The sequence below is a fragment of the Dendrobates tinctorius genome, unplaced genomic scaffold, assembly GCF_039654945.1.
Source record: "Dendrobates tinctorius isolate UK_male_01 unplaced genomic scaffold, ASM3965494v1 ptg000030l, whole genome shotgun sequence".
NCBI classification, from domain to species: domain Eukaryota; kingdom Metazoa; phylum Chordata; class Amphibia; order Anura; family Dendrobatidae; genus Dendrobates; species Dendrobates tinctorius.
The window spans coordinates 62,812,718-62,837,300 of record NW_027361698.1 but is presented as its reverse complement, the minus strand read 5'-3'; the positions used below and the strand labels follow the sequence as shown (position 1 = coordinate 62,837,300).

Below are 24,583 nucleotides of genomic sequence, written 5' to 3'. Positions count from 1 at the left end.
GAAGAGTGGAATTATGCAGTAACATTCTGTATATATTAGGATGTTTTCACAATGAGCGGTGTCGTGTCCCCAAATTTATAGCTAGGGATCATACTCACTTGCGAGAGACTCACATGATTCTCGTGTGAGTCTCACATGAAAACCTCATCAGATTTTGGAATAAATTCTTGGACTTTTGTGCGCTACCAGATGAATACACCAATCCAATATTTAGGAGAAAGATTAATCCATTTATTTCCCAACGCGTTTCGAAATGTGTACCATTTCTTCTTCAGGGGATGATATCCCCTGAAGAAGAAATGGTACACATTTCGAAACGCGTTGGGAAATAAATGGATTAATCTTTCTCCTAAATATTGGATTGGTGTATTCATCTGGTAGCGCACAAAAGTCCAAGAATTTATTCCAAAATCTGATGTGCAAGCGGCCGCAGAGCTGACCTTTGGACGTGCAGCAAGCAGATTACTGATCCTACATGCCTGAACCTCTCCTGAAAAGGGTGAGTATAATCTAATCTACTTTTCCAGCATTAACCCGGATAAGACCCTATTGCGCTCTTTGTTCCTTTAGCCTTGACACTTTCACATGAAAACCTGGCACTGCCGCCGGCACTGGGACCGGAGAGTGCGGCTGCATAGAAATACATTTAGCCGAACGCTCCGGTCCGAGTGCCGGTGGCAGTACCAGGTTTTCATGCGAGAGACTCGCACGAGAATCGTGCAAGTCTCTCGCAAGTATGAGCCCTTACACAGGTTTCCTGACTAATTCCTATATAAGCTGCTACATTTCGTGCAGCAAAAAGAAGTCACACCAACGTATACCAACTGAACTAATCCCAAAATTAGACTTGGTTTCCATACATATGTAAGATACAGTATTAAACACCCACCACAAAACAGTGTGGAAGTTCAATATTATAGTGGGTAAGAAAGTAAAAATGTCCTTTTTTTAAAAAATAAAAAATAAATTACCCCTTAAAGGGAACTTTTCACTAGAAAAAACACTATTAACCTGCAGATATGCGGTTAAGCTGCAGGATAACAGCGTTATTATCCTGCCCAGCACCTGCACTTCCCCGAACACTGAGAGGAGAAAATGAACGGTATTCTCCCCGGCAGCGGTCCAGTTTCAGTCACTGGGTCAGCGCCGGAACGGGTTCAGTAACATGGACGACTATAACTGTGCCCTGGGCCTGATTGACACTCTCTCTGCATTGGGTCCAGCTGTCAGTCAGTGTCTGAGGCACAGTTACAGCACCGCTCACTATTGTCACAGCAGAGACCAAAACCGGAATGCTGGCGGGGAGAATATAGTTCATTTTCTCCCCAAAGAGTTCAGGTAAGTGCAGGCGCAGGGCAAGTTAATAACACTATTAACCTGCAGATTAACCCCATATCTGCAGGTTAATAGTGCTTTTTCTGTTGACATGTTCCCTTTAACAAATTGTGCTATATATGTCAAGTTCCTACAAAGCTCCCTGATACCAATACTTAAGGAAACGGTCCATTTACCTGTCACCTAATTGTTTATCACATTTTGTACTTCTCTTATACATGGGCTACTTACAGCCACACAGTTCAGTTTTCTCTTTTTTCCCTTCGTCCCCATGTTGATTCTCAGATTTCTTCCAGCATTGTATTGCTCTATACTCAGCTGTCAGTTCAGTGATGTGTCAATACAGCATTAAAAGGTCAGCTAAAGTCAGCACTATCTCTGCTTGATGTGGTGACAGTGTGATATTCTCTATATATTTGAAAGAAGCTTAAAGATTATGTTTACTATCAGGAGGTTGAATTGTCATCATCCACATAACTATATGACAAGCACCGTCTACTCATCATCAGTAACTGTGATAGGAGTTTCCCCACTACCCACTGTAGAAAACTTCAGTACAGTACATGCAATGTCTTCATACAGGCAGTTTTAGTAACAAAGATGGTTGTCCCAGCTTCAGAGAACAAAAATCCACAGAGAAAATAAGATAAAGTATATAAGGGTATTAAAAAATGTATATAGCAACAGAAAAATTACCCCTTTAAAATTAGTAAATCTTTATTAGATGAACTAAATAAACACACACAAATAAAATCACAAAACTACAGGGTGGGCCATTTATATGGATACAACCAAATAAAATGGGAATGGTTGGTGATATCAACTTCCTGTTTGCGTCACATTAGTATATGGGAGGGGGAACTTTTCAAGATGGGTGGTGGCCATTTTGAAGTCATCCATTTTGGATCCAATTTTATTTTTTTCAGTGGGAAGAGGGTCATGTGACACATCAAACTTATTGAGAATTTCACAAGAAAAACAATGGTTTGCTTGGTTTTAACGTAACTTTATTCTTTTATGATTTATTTACAAGTTTATGACCACTTATAAAATGTGTTCAAAGTGCTGCCCATTGTGTTAGATTGTCAATGCAACTCTCTTCTCCCACTCTTGACACACTGATAGCAGCACCGCAGAAGAAATGCTAGCACAGGCTTCCAGTATCCGTTGTTTCAGATGCTGCATTATCAATAGGCTTAGAAAATATTTATTGCTATGTTGTCTTTTCTAGCCTTTAAGTGTCTTATTTGGGAAGAATAGGGCTTGGCCTAGGTTGAGTGGAGGCGCCATTACACAATTTTAGGGTTCCAACCTCAGCGGCACAGGTATTAAGGTCTTACAGGGGTGCACTTTCCCCTTCCTACTCTATTTTTTTTTTTAGGTGATCCTCTTGTTCCCCTGCTTCAGGGAACATAAATGTATGAATTCCTGGGGGGGGTAACTATAAGAAGTAAGCAAATAATTTTCAGATAGAAATAATCAAAAATGTAATACTGGCAGAATTATGTATATATTGGGGGACTAGTGACAACATTAATTCTAGAAAAAAAAACATTACCGGACAGCAACTTTATAGGCAGCTGTCAGAATGTCGGGTTATTTCTAACAATTACTGGAACATTCCACTAGTATTACCGAACATATTACATTATATCAGCTTCATTTAGCTTTCCTGTGTCAGCTTTTGGACACGACAATATGCATTAGATAAATATCTGCCGCTGGCAGGCTAACAGGTCCTGGCCCATTGTCTGCAGGAATCGGGGTGTGATGTGATTTCTAGCATGAATCCTCAGTTACTATTGCACCAATTACCGTTTGGAGTCATTTAGATTGAAGTAATATTCATCTCTTATACCGAATCTGCTCTTTTATATAGCACTAGATGTGGGCATGATGCTATCGCATCGGGAGGGCAGTGACATCACGATGGGGGCAGCTGTGTGGTGCTGGGGGTGGCGGCCCACCCACCTCCGTGCAGTCACAGCCGGCAGGAAAGACGATGCTTTGCGGCCTGTACTGGAGGGGGTGTGGCGCCACCAAAGGGTGGCCGCACCCCATCTCCAGCACAGGCCTCAAGCCGCGGTCTTTCCTGCCAGCTGTGACTGCACGGAGGTGGGTGGGTGGGCGGGCAGGCAGCGGCGGGATCCGGTGCATGTAGTTAGGCGGCGGGTCTTAGCGGCACCCCTCTCATTACTCCCGCCTCATTACACCGCTCTCGTTATACCCCTCATTATACTCTCTTGTTATACCCCCCTCATTGCACCCCTCTCATTATATCCCCCTCGTTACACCCCTCTCATTATACCCCCTCATTACACGCCTCTTGTTATACATCTCTCACAGCTGGCAGGAAAGACTGTGTTTTGCAGCCTGTGCTGGAGACGGGGTGCGGCGAAACCAGAGGGCGCCCGCACCCCATCTCCAGCACAGGCCGCAAGCCGCGGTCTTTCTTGCCGGCTGTATGAAAAAAACCCTGCTATAATTAAGTAAAAGGCAAAAGTACATTTAAATCACTTAGTTCTTAGTAATACTGTATTTGATCAAACATTGCATAAAATACAGTATTACTAAGAACTCTGTATGATTTAAATGCACTTTTGCTTTTTACTTATTTAATTATAGCAGGGTTTTTTTCATTTTGTCTTTTGTAGGTTTTGCATGCTTTTTGGCAATGTGAACATGCATTTATATGCTGCATGTGTACCAACTCAAACCAAGCTCAATTTTTGTGTTTTTTCCTGCCGGCTGTGACTGCACGGAGGTGGGTGGGCAGGCAGCGGGGGGTCCAGCAGCGGGGGAGTACAGCAGCGAGGGGGGTTTCCTGGCAGTGGCGGTGGGCAGCCGGCAGGAAAGACGTTGGTTTGCAGCCTGTGCTGGAGAAGGGGTGCGGCGCCACTAGAGGGCGCCCTCAACCCATCTCCAGTGCAGGCCGCAAGCCGCGGTCTTTCCTGCCGGCTGTGACTGCACGGAGGTGGGTGGGCAGGCGGCGGCGGGTCCAGCTGCGGTGGCGGCGGGTCCAGCGGCGGGGGGGTGTCCGGCGGCGGCAGGGGGTCCAGTGGTGGGTCCAGCAGCTGCGGCGGGTCCGACAGTGGGTTCAGTGGTGGCGGGGGGGGTCCGGCAGCAGGGGGGTACGGCGGTGTCCCGCTGGTGGTACTGTGGAAGGGCCTGGTACCATATTGGAATACCCATCACTTGGGTATTCCAATATGGCGGCCGGACTGCGCCTGTCGCTGATTGGTCGTGGCCGGCCGGGAGCGACCAATCAGCATCGCGGGATTTCTGTTACAGACAGACAGAATTAGACGATTATATAGTAGATGGTGGCTCTGGCATGGTTTTGGAGTTCTAAGGGATTTATGAAGATATCATTAGTACAGATTACCTGAAATCACATTCCAGACATACAAGCCACTGTGAATGACCCCAAACTGAATTTTCTTGCAGATATATATTTCACTTTACATTTTGACATCGCCATAACAGTGGCAGGTCTGTGCTGACGTAGTTATGAATTGCCCACAAAACAGTAATAGATGTACATGTACTGTGTTGCAAGATAAGCAAAAACATAATTCATGCATCTTCCTCCTCTCATAAGTGATTTGTAAGGTGCTGTAAAAACAATCAAGGCTTTCTTTCTCCAGTAGTTATTCTCCTTAATGCAACAGTCCCTAAATGCCTTATTTAGTAGATGTATTTCCTATAAAATACTGTATATGACACATTAGAAATATGACTATATATGACTCCATACAATATTACTAGCTATAATCCATAGAACATTTTATAATCTCTTTCCTCGCTACTCCTCCGCTTCTCCCCTCAGCAAATCTCTTCACTGGCTCCCATTCCCTCAGCGTATCCAATTCAAATTACTAATACTGACCTACAAGGCCATCTACAACCTGTCTCCTCCATACATCTCTGAACTAATCTCCCGATACCTTCCCTCACGTAATCTCCGGTCAACCCAAGACCTCCTCTCCTCCACACTTATTCACTCCTCACCCAACCGCCTCCAAGACTTCTCCCGAATAGCCCCCATCCTCTGGAATTCCCTGCTCCAACACGACGGCTATGATCCACACTCGGATCCTTCAGACGGAACCTGAAAACCCACCTCTTCAGTAAAGCCTACAGCCTGCAATGATCCCCGCTGCCTCCTCACCACTACTGGAGCTACCACCTCATAATCACTGGAGCTGCTGCAACCCCCCAACCTACTGTCTCCTTCCCCACCATCCTGTAGAATGTAAGCCCGAAAGGGCAGAGTCCTCTCTCCCCTCTATATCAGTCTGTGATTGTTAGTTTGTTTACTGTAAGTGATATCTGTAATTCATATGTAACCCCTTCTCATGTACAGCACCATGGAACCAATGGTGCTTTATAAATAAATAATAATCATCATAGTTAAGCATTACACCATAGCCCCGCCATACCATGACTGAATAATAAGGACATACAGTGACTTAACAATACTATAACAGCAGTAAATAACAGTGAAATACGTGGACTTCTCTGATTTATCATGATACATGCTGAATAAAGAAATTAAATACTGCTGTGATGGCATCGTCTTACTGAGGTTGCTGCATTATCATCCTTTGGTCCTTTTTTACATCAAATACTTACCCTCTCTTCCCTCTTCCATGGCAGTATGTCATTGTCACGTGTGACTGGACACACCGCCTCCAGCAGGGCGAATTTATATGACACGCGTGACCCTGGATATACCGTCTCCAGCAGGGCGAATTTAAATAATAGACTGTGCAGCCGGATACACTGCCTCCAGCAGGCGAATTTCAGTAATACATGTATGTCTGGATACACCGCCTCCAGCAGGGCGAATTTCAGAATAAAGGGGAAAACCAGGAAAACAATTACATTGGTGGCCCTGCGATAGGGAAGGGGGACATGGAGACCTCCTGCACTCCCCTGAGTCAGTGTCTCTACACTCCTAACGATCCCTAGGCCGGTTCCGCACCGGGCGCCAATCAGGATACCCGAAATCCCTAGCTCGCCCTGAAGCAATCCCTTACTAGTGAAGTGGACGGTGCAGAAACTAATCCCACCACTGCACTAAAGCACACATTGAGGAAAGTGACAAATAGGGAAACACCACTTAGCTTTGCTCTGTTGCTAATGCTCCAAGCAACAGAGTCCGACACCTCAGTGCATCTTTTCCTCCAACTGGATCCAACACCTGAGTGCAGCTTTCCAGCAGCAGAGACCCGCATCTGAGTGCAGCTTTACAGCAAGAGTCCAGCATCCGAGTGTAGCTTTCCAGCAACAGAGTCTGGCATCTGAGTGCAGCTTTCCAGCAACAGAGTCCAGCATCTGAGTGCAGCTTTCACCATAGCTGCCACTCCACCAAGCTTTTCAAGAACTCCTTGCTGACACCATAGCTGCCACTCCACCATGCTTTACAAGAACTCCTTGCTGACACCATAGCTGCCACTCCTCCAAGCTTTGCCAGAACTCCTCGCTGACAACATAGCTGCCACTCCTCCAAGCTTTGCCAGAACTCCTCGCTGACACCATAGCTGCCACTCCAGGATTCTGACTGAGCTGCCAGGAACTCTCTCTAGCTCCTTCCTTCACCAAGGATGGTTGGAAAAGACCAATATCACCAACAGTGAACACCTGACACACCTTTATAGTTAGGAGCCAGAGTCTCACACCTGTTAGAGATTCCCGTGCAATAACACTCACCACCACCGGGGGCAAACTAGAACAAAAGACACCACTGTGTAATAACCCTAATGACCACCGGGGGCAAAACCAACTCTAAGCAACCAGCTTAAATGAAAAAAAAGGTTACTTATTCAAAACCTGTCTTATCCAACCTGGATCATGACAGTACTCTCCCTCAATGAGGGGCCTCTGGACCCTCAAGACCGCTCTTCATCAGGGACCTCTACAGAGGAGACGGCCAGATCCAGAGTTCACCTCTGCAACTACCTGTACTTCAGGTTAAAGCAAATGGGCACCTCTGGTATTGGCAATGTATGTTCTGGCGGCGTTGCACATCCCCAGAGCACCGTCCTGGGGAGCAAGTTGTGTATGAGCATGTTTGGAGGTAAACATGTAGACAAGTCTCCGCACACACTTCCACTGGATGTTATTTGTTGGACACCCATACATGCTCGTTCACACACTGGTCCGGACCAGAACGTTTATTTCCACTCATTACTTTGTCAAATACTGTGAAATATTACTGGAACTGACAACAAAGGCGTCCCCCTGTATCACCACACTCACACCCCCGCTATTCACCAAGGGAAACACCACCCTCCAACCCCTCCTACTACGAGGCCTGCGTTTCTCTGGGTTGGCTAATGGCGAGGGTTGAGACTTGCCCCTACTCCCTGGCAGCACCCCTGCAGCAACAACTGGAGGAGAAGGGGACGGGGATATGGAGGAAATATACACTCCCTGGTCGCCTTCATCCACACGACCATGAGGGGGCGGCTTCTTTGGTGGTGTGGAAGGTTTGGCGTGAGCCCCGCGGACTATAACACAAATCCGCCCACCACAGGGACGTACTCCTTCACCTCGGGGAATACCAGGCAGCACCATGGGGACACCCACTCCCCCCACCTGCCTCAGTGTGTCCGCGTGCATGAGCAAGTCCCGCTCACCAGCATGGACTCTGGGGGCTTCTTTGCCAGAGCCGCATTTTGATTTTCTGGTTGAGCCAGAGGGAAGGCCCCAGACCCTGATAATTGCTGCTGGAACTGCTTCAACACACCATGCAGCTCCTCACTCACCTCAGTGAGGCCCAGCAGCAATTATTCACCGGCCTGAACTTGGCCAAAGGCCTACCAGAAAAAAAAAAGTAAGGTTGGTGATAATGTCATGGTCACGTGTGACTGGACACACCGCCTCCAGCAGGGCGAATTTATATGACATGCGTGACCCTGGATACACCGCCTCCAGCAGGGCGAATTTAAATAATAGAACGTGCAGCCGGATACACTGCCTCCAGCACGCGAATTTCAGTAGTACATGTACAGTATGTCTGGATACACCACCTCCAGCAGGAGAATTTCAGAATAAAGGGGAAAACCAGGAAAACAATTACAATGGTGGTCCTGCTATCGGGGACGTGGAGACCTCCTGCACTCCCCTGAGTCAGTGTCTCTACACTCCTAATGATCCCTAGGCCGGTTCCGCACTGGGCGCTGATCAGGATACCTGAAATCCCTAGCTCGCCCTGAACCAATCCCTTACTAGTGAAGTGGACGGTGCAGAAACTAATCCCACCACTGCACTAAAACACACATTGAGGAAAGTGACAAACAGGGAAACTCCACTTAACTTTGCTCTGTTGCTAATGCTCCAAGCAACAGAGTCCGACACCTGAGTGCATCTTTTCCTCCAACCGGATCCAACACCTGAGTGCAGCTTTCCAGCAACAGAGTCCCGCATCTGAGTGCAGCTTTACAGCAACAGAGTCCAGCATCCGAGTGCAGCTTTCCAGCAACAGTGTCCAGCATCTGAGTGCAGCTTTCCAGCAACAGAGTCCAGCATCTGAGTGCAGCTTTCCAGCAACAGAGTCCAGCATCTGAGTGCAGCTTTCACCATAGCTGCCACTTCACCAAGCTTTGCAAGAACTCCTCGCTGACACCATGGCTGCCACTCCACCATGCTTTACAAGAACTCCTTGCTGACACCATAGCTGCCACTCCTTCAAGCTTTGCCAGAACTCCTCGCTGACACCATAGCTGACAGTCCTCCAAGCTTTGCCAGAACTCCTCGCTGACACCATAGCTGCCACTCCAGGATTCTGACTGAGCTGCCAGGAACTCTCTCTAGCTCCTTCCTTCATCAAGGATGGTTGGAAAAGACCAATATCACCAACAGTGAGTGAGAACACCTGACACACCTTTATAGTTAGGAGCCAGAGTCTCACACCTGTTAGAGATTCCCGTGCAATAACGCTCACCACCACCGGGGCAAACTAGAACAAAAGACACCACTGTGTAAATAACCCTAATGGCCACCAGGGGCAAAACCAACTCTAAGCAACCAGCTCAAAGGAAAAAAAGGTTACTTATTCAAAACCTGTCATATCCAACCTGGATCATGACAGCAGTACAACCCTCCTCCATGGCCATACAACTGTCTTCCATTGTAGTACAATTCTTCTCCATGGTAATGCAACTCTCCTCTATGGCAGTACAACCCTCCTCCATGGCCATACAACTCTCCTCCATGGCCATACAACTCTCCTCCATGGTAGTACAACTCTACTCCATGGCAGGACAACCCAACTCATGACAGTACAACCCTCCTTCGTGGCAGTACAATCCACACACTCCACAATTGCAGTAAAACTCTCCTCCATTGTAATACAACTCTCCTCCATGGCCATGCAACGCTCCTGCATGGTAGTACAAGTCTCCTCCATGGCAGTACAACCCTCCTCCATGACCGTACAACTCTCCTCCTTTGTAGAACAATTCTCTATGGTAGAAACACAGAAAAACACAGTATAACAAGCGTATAGAAATAATCTGTTGTAAAAAAGTAACAGTAAACAGCAAGTGCTAGTAAAAAGATGATAACAAAACAGGGTATTTGGTTGTTACTTTTTTTTGCAAAAAATGTATACTAAGCCAATCTACCAAACGTCAAGGTATACCCATATCAGAGCAGTCCCTAACCGATGTATTTAAAAACCTGACCATGTGTAAAGTACCTATATGAGCAGGATTAAGAAAGGTAATGTCTGATGTGGACACCCTGTGGAAGACGGCTTATATGTGCTTGGCCCACAAGGGAGGGGTGGAGACCTCCCTAATCTTGCAAAAACAAGAAACCAATTGAATATAAACACATGGGCCATGCACACAGTGAACAAGTCTGTAGAACAGTGTTCACACCACCAAAAGACTGAAACAGAAAAACACAGTATAACAAACGTATAAAAATACTCTGTTGTAAAAAAGTAACAGTAAACAGCAAGTGCTAGTAAAAAGATGATAAAACAGGGTATTTGGTTGATACATTTTTTGCAAAAAATGTATACTAAGCTGCTTTTTTGCACGATCATTAGAAAATGGAAGAAACACAAGATGACTGTCAATCTTTCTCGGTCTGGTCTTCCAAGCAAGATCTCACTTTGTGGGGTAAGGATGATTCTGGAAAAGGTCAGGAATCAGCCCAGAATTACATGGCAGGACCTGGCCAATGACCTGAAGAGAGCTGGGACCACAGTCTCAAACATTACCTTTGGTAACACACTACGTCATCATGGATTCAAATTTTGCAGGGCACACAAGGTCCCCCAGTATGTTCAGGTCCATTTTAAGTTTGCCAATGACCATGTGGATGATCCAGAAGAGGTATGGGAGAAGGTCATGTGGTCAGATGGGACCAAAATAGAACTTTTGGTATCAAATCCATTTGCTGTGTTTGGAGGAAGAAGGATGAGTACAACCCCAAGAAGACAGTTCCAGCCCTGAAGCATGGTGAGGTAAACATCATACTTTGGAGGTGCTTTTATGCAAAGGCAACAGGACGACTGCACCTTATTGAAGGGAGAATGGATGGGGTCATATATGGCGAGATTTTGGCTAACAACCTCTTTCCCTCGGTAAGAAAATTGAACATGGGTCGTGACTGGGTCTTCCAGCATGACAATGACACGAAACACACAGACAGTGGCAACTAAGGAGTGGCTCCATAAGAAGCATTTCAAGGTCCTGGAGTGGCCTAACCAGGCCCCAGACCTGAACCCAATAGAAATTATTTGGAGGGAGATGAAACTCAGTAGAAATGTACCTACGATAAAAATTACAGACCCCTCCATTAGGGATGAGTGAGTAGTGGAAATACTCAGACTCGCTGTACTCGTTACGAGTAGCTCCTAATACTCGGGTACTCGTAACGAGTAGTGAGTCCAATGTAAGTCTATGGGAAATGCGAGTAATGGGCTGTGTGTGTGTGCTGGGCTAGGACTGCGAAGACTGCTGGGTTGTGCGAGACTGTGCTGAGCGGTGCTGGGTTGCGCAGGTACTGTGCGGGGACTGTGCTGGGCTGTGCGGGACGGTGCTGGGAAGTGCGGGGACTGTGGTTGGCTGTTCGGGACTGTGCTGGACTGTGCTAGGCTGTGCAGGTACTGTGCAGGGTGTTATGATTAGGTAACCGAGGAGGATAGCAGGGAAATAGGCTAGGCAACCAGATAACAAGAGAGGTTGGTAACTTAATGGATTGCAGACCCCTAAACTGACAACACAACTAGAATTAGCCGTGGGATGTACCTACGATGCCCTAGACGCCTCGGCACAGCCAAAGAATTAACTAAGCCTAAAGAGAGAAAGGGTAAAGCTAAACTGCCCCAAAGTAGAACCCCAAAGGAATAGATAGCCCCCGAACATATATTACCGGTGAGATAAGATGAGGCACAAAACACAGGCAGAAAATAGAGTAAGCAAATGATGGGGCCCAAATTATCTACATAGAACAGGACAGGAAAGGATACTGTCTGCAATCACCCAAAAAAACAAAAGAAAAAACCCAACACATCTGATATGCAAAAATATTGAGGCCACACGACCTCTCCCCCACTAAATCAGAACTCTGGTGTGAACTGGACGCAAAACAAAAGATACTGATATAACAAGTGTAGGGAAGGTGACCTGACGGACGGACTTATTAGTAAGAAGAAAGGAGGGTTTGCACAGTTTAGGCAGATAGCAGTTATGACAGTGGGGAAACAGCTAGGAAAGTGTATATGACGTGCAGTACCTTGGGTTGACCACTAGATGGCAGGGAGGAGTGTAAGTTCAGGACTTAACAGCAGCTTAGGGCTTTAGAAACCGTTGGTCATGGGGGGCGGAGTTACAGGGAACCGGGAAAGTTATAAATTTGACAGGAGGGTTCCAGAAAGTTCCAGTCTCCGGGAGGTGCTCAAGAGACAAGGAGTCTGTGACAGTTTGTGTGCTGTGAGGAGAGCCAAACCAGGGGACTGAGGAGAGAGGAAGTCGGGGGGGTGGTCCTGACAGGGAGTACCGCAGTACAGACGAGGCCCCGGAGAAAAGTGTACCGTATTGAAGGCGATAACTGACCAGTAAAAGTACTGATGGTGAACGGGCCTAAAGTGGCCACAGTGACTGCGCTGACAGGATCGTCACTAAGTGAAAAAGAGACGGTACGTGTAATTACGTCCCTGGTGGAAAAGTACGGTGTGTGAGTGTGTAGCGGGGCCTGGACACGGAGGGCCGTGAAGAGAATTGCGGTGTATCGTGAGGGCCGTCAGTCGGACGGCGGAAAATAAGCTTGGACCTGTTGCACCTGAAATCTGCCTCCATCTTTTGTCTGTACGTCACTGCGCGGTATACAGAGGGACCACCCCCCCGGCCCGGCCCACGACCCTACACAAGGACCAAGGACAATTATCTGTCACAATTTGTGCGTGGCCCACCAAGAGGGACAGCCCTTCTGGACTTAATTTTAAGCAACAGGCCAGATAGAATAACAGAAGTACGAGTCGATGGACACCTAGGGAACAGTGAACACAATATAATACAATTCCACTTGTCCTTCAGTAAGGTGCCCTGGAAGGGGGTTACGAAAATGCTGAATTTCAGGAAAGCAAAGTTTGATCAGCTTAGAGAGGACCCTCGCCGAAATGATTGGGACAATGTCCTCAAAAATAGGAGCACAGAAAATAAATGGGAAATATTTAAATCAGTTTTACACACCCTCTGTGAGCTAGCCATACCGTACAGAAATAAAAGGGCTAGGAACAGGAGAACACCAATGAGGCTAAATAAGGATGTAAAAAGGGCAATAAATAACAAGAACAAGGCATTTAAGAAGCTAAAACAAGAAGACAATGAAGAAGCATTAAAAAGTTATAGAGAAAAAAATAAAATGTGTAAAAATCAAATACATTTAGCAAAAGTGGAAACTGAGAGACTCATTGCTAAGGAAAGTAAAACAAACCCCAAACTATTCTTTAATTATATAAACAGTAAAATGATTAAAATTGATGGTGTCGGCCCTTTAAAGAACAATGAGGGTGAAATCATAGAGAGCGATGTGTGAAAAGCAAATGCTTTAAATACATTTTTCTCAACAATGTTCACACAGGAAAAGGATTTGCCAGGGGAAATGCAGAGTGATAATGTAAACTCCCCATTAAGTATTACCTGCCTAACCCAGGAAGAAGTGCAGAACCGCCTTAGTAAGATTGAAATTGACAAATCACCAGGCCCTGATGGCATTCACCCTCGGATATTAAGGGAGTTAAGTAATGTGATAGACAGGCCTCTTTTCCTTATATTTAAAGACTGTATAGAAACAGGGTCTGTTCCTTTTGATTGGCGGCAAGCAAATGTGGTACCGATATTCAAAAAGGGGTGTAAAAGGGAAACTGGAAACTATAGGCCGGTAAGCTTAACATCTGTTGTGGGTAAAATTTTTGAAGGGTTTCTAAGGGATTCCATTATGGAATATCTCAATGTTAATAAATGTTTAACTCCATATCAACATGGATTTATGAAGGATCGCTCTGTCAAACTAACCTGATCAGCTTCTATGAGGATGTAAGCTCTCAAATGGACCAAGGAGAATCTTTGGATGTCATTTATCTCGACTTCTCTAAAGCATTTGACACTGTCCCACATAAAAGATTGGTAAGTAGGATGAGAAAGCTTGGGCTAGGGGAAAATGTGTGTAGATGGGTAGGTAGCTGGCTTAGTGATAGAAAACAAAGAGTGGTTATTAATGATTGGGCCAGGGTTACTAGTGGGGTACCACAGGGTTCTGTATTGGGCCCCCTACTATTTAATATATTTATTAATGATCTAGTGGATGGTAAAATATCAGTATTTGCAGATGATACAAAACTATGTAAGGTACTTAACACAAAGGAGGACAGTTTGCAACTACAGACAGATTTGAGTAAATTGGAGAATTGGGCTGAAAAATGGCAAATGAGGTTTAACACAGATAAGTGTAAGGTTATGCACATGGGAAGGAGAAACAGATGCTAATATTACTTACAAAATGAAAAACTGCTGGGGAAATCAGACATGGAAAAAGACTTAGGCATCTTAGTCAATAAAAAGCTAAATTGGAGTGCCCAGTGTCAGGCAGCTGCCACAAAAGCAAATAGGGTCATGGGATGCATTAGAAGAGGTCTGGGGACACGAGATGAAAACATAATTCTCCCTCTGTACAAATCACTCGTCAGATCACACTTGGAGTATTGTGTGCAATTTTGGACGCCGGTGCTCAAGAAAGACATTACTGAACTTGAAAGGGTTCAAAGGCGGGCTACTAAAATGATAAATGGAGTTGGTTCACTACAATACCCAGAAAGGTTATCAAAAGTAGGTCTATTTACTCTGGAAAAGAGAAGACTTAAGGTACTGTCACACTAAGCGATATTGCTAGCGATATCGCTGTGTCTGATACTTACCTCCGACCGGCTCCCCCGCTGGTTATCGCTGATCGCGCGAGAACGTTCTCGACCGTTTCTCGTCGTCAGCTTCCTGTGGAGAGACGAGCGTGGAGCCAGGCTGTAGGACGCAGGATCGCCTAGTGTGACAGGTAAGTAGCGACCCCCGTCCCCAGCGATGTCGCTGGTGAGATCTGCCTGTGTGGCAGCTCACTAGCGACCACTTAGCGATGTACCAGCGATCCTGACCGCGTCATATCGCTGGTCGGGATCGCTGGTACATCGCTAAGTGTGACAGTACCTTTAGGGGAGACCTAATATATATGTACAAGTATATCAGAAGGCAATACAGAGATCTCTCCAATGAACTGTTTGTACCAAGGACTGTGACAAGAAGAAGGGGGCATTCTCTTCATTTGGAGGAAAGACAATTTCTGCACCAGCATAGAAGAGGGTTGTTCACGGTAAGAGCAGTGAGGCTCTGGAATTCTCTTCCTAAGGAAGTGGTGATGGCCAACTCACTGAATGAATTTAAGAAAGGAATGGATGCTGTTCTTGTGAGTAACAGTATAGAAGGTTACGAATAACATAATATTATAGGTAGATGGTTGACCCAGCTTAGGGGAAGGAATTTTTTTCCCTATGGAGAAAATTGGCTTCTACTCTGTGGGTTTTTTGCCTTCCCCAGGATCAACAATGCAGAACAGCTGCACTAAAAATAGGCTGAACTAGATGGACATAAGGTCTTCCTCCAGCCTTCAAAACTATGTTACTATGTAACAGGGGATTAGAAATACTCTAACGACTGACATGAGCTGTGGCATATGGAACAGAATCCAGCACAGGTGTCAGCAGGGAACCAGGCTGAACTCACAGCAGCAAAGCAGAAATCAGAAAAAAGCAAAAAATGGATCAAATGCAAAATGATTCAAGCAGACAAATAACTTATCTGAAAGATGCAGGACAAAGCAGGAGGCAAGCAGACTTCCAAAATGCTCAGGAAGAAAACCAAATCACCGGCAACAACTGAGTGAAGGTTGCTCACTTAAATCTCTCCAGTCTGTAACACCTGACCTCCAATCATCCTCCTCTGGTGATTGACTTCTGTCTGCCAGACCAGCTCCATTACCAGCAACCACCAGACGAAGCCCAAACTCAGAAGCCAGGTCAAAAGTGTTCACAACAGTGGGGACTGTGCCGGGCCGTGCAGGTACTGTGTGGGGACTGTGCCGGGCTGTGCCGAATATTGCGAGGCGAGTAGTGAAATTTAGTCACCAGGATTCGAGTACCGCATTACTTGCCGAGTACTGAATCTTAACAAGTATACTTGCTCATCCCTACCCTCCATTCTTTGAAGGTGGGAAAACTTGTAAAATCGGCAGTGTATCAAATAGTTATTTTCCCCACTGTATGATGTAAATTACTCTTATAAAGTTATATCTAACTACACTGTAGTATGATACCAGCAGGGTACAGATCTATTGGACACATATGGGGTTGTGAGTTAGTATAGATGATTTCACGCATAGGCGTAGCTATGGTTTTGGTTCGGGTAGGCAAAACTTCTGAGTGAGCCCCTAACCAGGTAACACTGATTACAGCTATGATGGTGCAACCTAATAGTGGATGTAGGAGAACCTCAGCAGATGACCACGCTGTTATTATTAAATATCTCTATACATAGGCCAACACTGATATTACGGCCATATAGTGACCATATCGTTTTAGATACCGGTCCTGCAGAACATAAAGGAGATTACAGTACAGTTATAAATAGTAACTTACAGCTTATGTTCTTTCTGATGGAGTCATTCACTTTTCCCGTATTTTTCTTCTGGCCCAGACTGACATGACAATTTCTCCAGCCAGGACCCGGCTGCAGAGATAACAGTAAAGACACAATTGATTTCTCATATTTCCAGCAGCATCCCCATCTTTCCCCAACCTGCACAAGCTCCTCATCCTGCAGATACCCCATTGCTGAGCTGCTGCTGTCGTATGTGTCCCTATTACTGCACCTAATGTGTTACTGTGTGCCCTCTAGGTAAAAAAAACCTCTAGAATATATTAATGCACTGTGCAAGTACCCTAGAAAACATTGCCCACATATTTGCCCCCTAGAAAGTAATAATGCTCTGTGTACCCCTTTGACAGTTAGAATAACCAGAGTGTCCCTATAACAATAAGTGCCCACTTCATATTTAATAATGTTACGATTCTCCCCTCATACAACTCCCCTTTACACAGTATGATGCTTCTCTATACACAGTATAATGTCCTCACACAGTATACTGACCCCTTAGTAGCCCCTAAACTGTTTTATGGCCTCCATACTGTACAAAGACCCCCACATTAGCTCCCACACTGTATGATGGCCCCCTCACTGTATGATGATGCCCTAAATAGCCTCAATATAGTATAATGCACCCCATAGTCCTCCATATATTAAACTGTATTCCTCATAGGCCTCTGTATACTATAATGCACTCCCCATAGACATTCATATAGTATAATGCATCCCATAGTCCTCCATATAGTATAATGCCACCCAAAACATACCATTAGGTCCATCCCGGTGGGTGAATTTATTAGAACTAAGAGAAATTTTAGTGGGAAACAGAATTTATCTATGGCGTCTGATCACACCCTCAAAAAATTAAAGAAAAGAAATGACCATAATTGGTCCTTGGATAATGCATTTATTATAGTATCCAATAAAAATCATGATGAATTAATTAATCCTTCCCCTAAAAAAGGGATAATAGATTCACACAAAAACCTTTTGTGTGTTTTCAATTCAGTTCCCAATTTCATGAAATTAAAAACATCATTAACAGGTTTTTGCCTATTTTGCAGGAAGACCCAACACTAGCTACAATTTTGGGGTCAAGATGCAATATTATTGCTAGGAGGGCACCCACATTGGCAAATTCAATTTCTCCGAGCACCTTCAGGTCTAAAAAAACAGCACGGTACATGGTTAGATTGTGTTGTTTTTTTCAAGTGTGGTAGCGTAAATTGTAAAACCTGCAAACAAGCAATAAACACAAAGACATTCACTAATCATGATAGAACTATCATACAATAAATAAAATTAAGCAGTTTATTAATTGCAATTCATCATCTGTTATTAATAAGGCTGACTGTTCTATTTGTGAAAAGACATATATAGGATGCACTACGCGAAAATTAAAAAGACAAAATACCAGTATTAACCGAAGTATATCCTCATTGGCTAGACATTTTATTCTGCAGCATTCTCGCATATAAACCAGCATTCTGGTTTATATGTCTCCCATTCTGGGCCCATCCTGGTATACACGTGCTTCATCCTGTGCCCATATAAATGTTGCCCATCCTAGGTACATCCTGGAATATATGTTTCGCTTTCTGGGCCCATCCTGGTATATATGTCTCCCATCCTGGGCCCATATTGATATAAATGTTTGCCATCATGGGATAATCCTGGTATATATGTCCCCTATCTGGGCCCATCCTGGTATATATGTCCTCCATCTGGGCCCCTTCTGGTATACATGTCACCTATCTTGGACCCATCCTGGTATATATGTCCACCACCCTGGGCCCATTCTAGTATATAGGTCTCCCATTTGGGCTCTTCCTGGTACATATGTCTCCCATCCTGGTACATATGCACATATCAGCCCCATCTGGGCCCATCCTGGTATATATGTCTTCCATCCTGGTATATATGTCTCCCATTCTGGTGTATGTATGTCCCAACCTAAACCCATCCTGGTATACAGTTGTGTCCAAAAGTATTGACACCCCTGCAATTTTGTCAGATAATACTCTTCCTGAAAATGATTGCAAACACAAATTCTTTGGTATTATTATCTTTATTTAATTTGTCTTAAATGAAAAAACACAAAAGAGAATGAGCAAAAATAAAAACATTGATCATTTCACACAAAACTCCAAAAATGGGCCAGACAAAAGTATTGGCACCCTCAGCCTAATACTTGGTTGCACAACCTTTAGCCAAAATAACCGACCAACCGCTTCCGGTAACCATAAATGAGTTTCTTACAATGCTCTGCTGGAATTTTAGACCATTCTTCTTTGCAAACTGCTCCAGGTCCCTGATATTAGAAGGGTGCCTTCTATGGGATTCAGGTCTGGACTCATTGCTGGCCACCTTAGAAGGGAGACCCAGCTTTCTCACACTGGGCCCTACATTATGCTGCAAAATTTGTTGGTAGTCTTCAGACTTCATAATGCCATGCACATGGTCAAGCAGTCCAGTGCCAGAGGCAGCAAAGCAACCCCAAAACATCAGGGAACCTCCACCATGTTTGACTGTAGGGACCATGTTTTTTTCTTTTAATGCCTCTTTTTTTCTCCTGTAAACTCTATGTTGATGCCTTTGCCCAAAAAGCTCTACTTTTGTCTCATCTGACCAAAGAACATTGTTCCAAAACGTTTTAGGCTTTTTCAGGTAAGTTTTGGCAAACTCCAGCCTGGCTTTTTTATGTCTTGGGGTAAGAAGTGGGGTCTTCCTTGGTCTCCTACCATACAGTCCCTTTTCATTCAGACGCCGACGGATAGTATGGGTTGACACTGTTGTACCCTCGGACTGCAGGGCAGCTTGAACTTGTTTGGATGTTAGTCGAGGTTCTTTATCCAACATCCACACAATCTTGCGTTGAAATCTCTTGTCAATTTTTCTTTTCCGTCCACATCTAGGGAGGCTAGCCACAGTGCCATGGGCTTTAAACTTCTTGATGACACTGCGCACGGTAGACACAGGAACATTCAGGTCTTTGGAGATGGACTTGTAGCCTTGAGATTGCTCATGCTTCCTCAAAATTTGGTTTCTCAAGTCCTCAGACAGTTCTTTGGTCTTCTTTCTTTTCTCCATGCTCAATGTGGTACACACAAGGACACAGGACAGAGGTTGAGTCATCTTTAATCCATGTCAACTGGCTGCAAGTGTGATTTAGTTATTGCCAACACCTGTTAGGTGCCACAGGTAAGTTACAGGTGCTGTTAATTACACAAATTAGAGAAGCATCACATGATTTTTCGAACAGTGCCAATAGTTTTGTCCACCCTCTTTTTTATGTTTGGTGTGGAATTATATCCAATTTGGCTTTAGGATAATTCTTTTTGTGTTTTTTCATTTAAGACAAATTAAATGAAGATAATAATACCAAAGAATTTGTGTTTGCAATCATTTTCAGGAAGAAACTGAGTATTATCTGACAAAATTGCAGGGGTGTCAATACTTTTGGCCACAACTGTATATGTTGCCCATCCTGGTATATATGTCCCACATTCTGCCCCTGTTCTTTAATACATAAAAAAACCCAGATACTACTCACCTTCCACTGCTCCCACGCCGTCAGCTGGCTTCAGTGTGCAAGCAAAGGGTAGTGCATGATGTCACTGCCATGCACAGCCTGTGACAGGAACGTCGATAGCTGCCGGCCTCTGATTGGCCAGCGGCATGTATTTCAATGCAGCGATGCACATCCAGCTGAAGTATGTGCTGACCTTTGTACTCTCTCCTCCAGCACAGGCCCGATTGCGGTAGCACCGTCACTGATCGCAGTCATTATGCACCTGTCTGCAGGATTGTGCTGAGTAGCCTACAGACAGTAGGTTTCAAACAAAATTAAATCACAGAAAATAAAACATTTGGATTACAGCATGTTATTGAGTAATTTATGGAATTTGTTATACTATAAGCTACATAAAAATAAAGACAAGGAAAAGAAACTAAAGGATGCATGCGTGTTTTGTCTTGTGAGCGCCATTTCTTCCAAATACATAAGTAGTAATCAAATAAAACATATGTATAACAAAACTTAACTTAGGTTTAACTAAACATTTAAATCTGTATTATTAACCTTATTTTCAACTTTTCCAACTTTTGCTGCCAAGATTATCTCTATACTAATATCAGACCTTGTCATAGCATATATACATGTATACACTCTAGCTGTCCTCCTTATGAACTATAACTTCCACACTGTCTGGCCTTATTTACTACAACTGTCCTCCTTATGAACTAAAACTTCCACACTGTCTGCCCTTATTTACTACAACTGTCCTCCTTATGATCTATAACTTCCACACTGTCTGCCCTCATTTATTACAACTGTCCTCCTTATGATCTATAACTTCCACACTGTCTGCCCTTATTTACTACAACTGTCCTCCTTATGATCTATAACTTCCACAATGTCTGCCCTTATTTACTACAACTGTCCTCCTTATGAACTATAACTTCCACACTGTCTGCCCTTATTTACTACAACTGTCCTCCTTATGATCTATAACTTCCACAATGTCTGCCCTCATTTACTACAACTGTCCTCCTTATGAACTATAACTTCCACACTGTCTGCCCTTATTTACTACAACTGTCATCCTTATGATCTATAACTTCCACACTGTCTGCCCTTATTTACTACAACTGTGCCCCTTATTATCTATAACTTCCACAATGTCTGCCCTTATTTACTACAACTGTCCTCCTTATGAAGTATAACTTCCACACTGTATGCCCCTAAGAACTTTATCTACCACACCGTCTTCTGAACAATGGCCTTCAGACTGCCTAAATGTTCAGTGTCAATCCATGCTGCCCCTCTCCACACTTTCCCTCACATGCTGCCCCTGTCTGTACTGTCCTCCATATTCTTCCTCCTCTCCATACTGTCCCTTACAAACTGCCAGTCTCCATGTTGTTCCCTACATGGTTGCCCTCTCCATACTGCGGAAAAAAAAACATGCTGAAAAAACTTGACAAACATGCAACACGTGAAAAAGCCCCAAAAGTAATTACAACCTAGAATGTTTTGTAAGATGCTTCATTTATATTTAGTTACATGCAACAATATTTAAAAGTCATCATGAAATACCAAGACTGTGTAACTGCTGTAATACGTTGGGTGATCTTACAGTAGTACATAGGGATATATATTAATTGTTCCTCTACCTTATACCTCTCCAGCCGAGGAACCTGAGAATATTGAATCTGTTGGAGAAACTTTGGAAGAGACATCTCCTGTGCTTGAAGCAAGTTCAGACAACATTACTGCGGAGCTGGCATCAGCAGCAGAAGACTGGTCTGAGCTCACAACCAGAAAACCAGAGGAGGCTGAGGCGGAGGAAGAAAGTGCACCTGCAGCTCAAGGTGTGCACCCTTACATGTTTGCCCAGTCAGTGATATCACATTTCTGGCTACAACTATCAGTAATGCTTCCATGTGTTTCTGCCATTTAGCTTATTGATATAGAAATATCAGAATTCCCTACTTAATAGAAATTATATGTACATTAGTTGCAATGAGCTATCTCTTGTATTGAAGCATCTAATGAGCGTGTGACAGAAGAGGCTGAAACAGGGTCAGCAGTGACATCATCTATTGTGATTGGTGGAACTTGTGTTAGCAGCTGTATATAGAGGTATTACCTGTCATTGTAATCCTTCCTCTGCTGATAACGATCCTGCTGAACACTTGCTGCAAGAGTTTAAAAAGCACAAGTGGCTAATATGAAAATTGCAAGATTACTAATTATTAATTATTATTTTTTAAATAAAATAGGGATATGAAAAAACAATAGTTCAAACATTTAATCAAAAACATGTATGTAAATACTCACCATATGTTCCCTCAAAAAATTGAGAAAAGTATTCAAGGAGTGATGCCTTTATTGGCTAACCAGAGAAATTATATTTGCAAGCATGCTTTCAGGGCTCAGAAGGCCCTTTCATTAGGCTAGATTACAAGTGAATTACTGAGAAGAGACAGCAACATTTAAATAGGAATTACAACAGGACATGAGGTGATACAGGCCAAGGAAATCAAATTAAGGTTTTTGTTACACATGTAAATGAGGTGGAAGTGTTCGATTAGAGATCTGAAGACCTTCTTGTGGAGGTGTGAACTGTGTCCATGTAATGAGTCATGAATCCAGGTGTCAAATTCAGTCCTGTTGTTAGAGATTGAAACATATTTATAAATTTGAACTCCCAGATTTTTCTTTCTCTGTCACTATTGAAATGACCTTTCAAAATTAGGACTTTTAGATCTGCCATACTGTGTCCAGGTCTAGAGAAGTGTATTCCTACAGGTGTGTCCAGCTCATTTTTTATCGTATGTCTATGCAGATTAATCCTTGTTTGAAGTTTTTGTTTAGTTTCTCCTATGTATGTCCCTGCATTGCACCTTGTACATTGTATCATATACACGACATTGGAGGATGTACAAATATGGATGAAAAATGGTCCATGATCTTATAGTCCTGATTTGTGTTGGGTATGGGGACTTTATCTGTTGGTGATATGTGGGTGCAGGTCTTGCATTTCTTACTGTTACAGGGGACTGTGCCCATCTCTGATGGTGATGCGAGGGCACTTCTGACAAGGATATTCCTTAGGTTGGGAGGCTGTTTGTAGGAGAACAGTGGCAGTTTTGGGAATATTGCTTTCAGTCTATGGTCTCTGTGGAATATGGGTTGGAGGTCAGCGCCAATTTTCCTTAAAATGTTCATGTGAGGGTTCTTCTCCTTACACCATCAATGCTGCCAATGCTGGATTGTGTAAGGACGCACCTCTTTGACAAATTTTCAATGTTTTCAACATTTTCGAAAGGCAATGATAGAGGAATGGCACAATGCAGAGTTGTAGGAAAGGTGCTCCAGAATTGTTATATTATTGAAAATACTTTCAACTACTTCTTTTGTTTCCCTCTCAGAGTGCCCACCTAATGTGGCCAGTCCTGGTGATAAGATGCCGCTTCTAGTGATCTGATTCTTGTTGGTTGGCATGCACAAGAACAGGAATGGCTGCTGGATTTTGTATGATCTCCGACACTGGTCACACTAGGTCGACATTCTGAGATTTAAACAAAAGACTAGAAAAGGGCACTATAATAAGTTAGTTATGTAACAACAGTATCAAGACACACTAAGTTTCCTTAATTGATTCCTTTAATATATATACATTGAACCAATATATGAGTTTTTGTCTTAATTTTAGAGAATGAAGAGGCTGTGGTGTCTGAACAGTCATCTGCAAGCTCCTAAAGGTACATTCCACCCGTATTTTAGCCTATTTAGAGCATATCTCCATAGTTTTCACTGCATTACTACATACAGGTGCTTCTCACAAAATTAGAATAATATCAAAAAGTTAATTTTTCAGTTCCTCAATACAAAAAGTGAAACTCATATATCATACAGAGTTATTAACAAACAGAGTGATCTATTTGAAGTGTTTATTTCTGTTAATGTTGATGATTATGGCTTACAGCCAATGAAAACCCAAAAGTCATTATCTCAGTAAATTAGAATACTTTATAACACCAGCTTGAAAAATGATTTTAAAATCTGATATGTTGGCCTACTGAAATGTATGTTCAGTAAATGTGCTCAATACTTGCTTGGAGCTCCTTTTGCATCAATTACTGCATCAGTGAGGTGTGTCATGGAGGCGATCAGCCTGTGGCACTGCTGAGGTGTTATGGAAGTCCAGGTTGCTTTGATTGCTGTCTTCAGCTTGTCTGCATTGTGGGGTCTGGTGTCTCTCATCTTCTTCTTTACAATACCCCATGGTTAAGGTCAGGCAAGTTAAACGCCTTCTTCTCCACGGTATTCACGGTGGAAAATGAAATGTTAGGTGAAATGCCGAGAGACAAAGAAAACCCTATATTAAGGGTCACCAATCTAACCCAAGAAGAGGTGCAAAACCAGCTAAATAAGATTGCAATAGATAAATCTCCGTGTCTAGATGGAATACACCCTCGAGTACTAAGAGAACTAAGTAATGTAATGGACAAGCCATTATTTCTTATATTTA

General features: G+C 43.7%; 1 protein-coding gene across 1 annotated transcript in view; it reads left to right on the top strand.

The window, feature by feature from the left end:
- MGARP (mitochondria localized glutamic acid rich protein) overlaps positions 1 to 24,583 on the top strand; it is a 90,246-nt gene that overhangs the window by 34,726 nt on the left and 30,937 nt on the right. Inside the window, exons 6-7 of the mRNA XM_073572115.1 lie at positions 21,735 to 21,917; positions 23,765 to 23,813. Coding sequence (XP_073428216.1) covers positions 21,735 to 21,917; positions 23,765 to 23,811 — 230 coding nt within the window. The 3' untranslated portion in view covers positions 23,812 to 23,813. The remainder of the gene's footprint in view (positions 1 to 21,734; positions 21,918 to 23,764; positions 23,814 to 24,583) is intronic.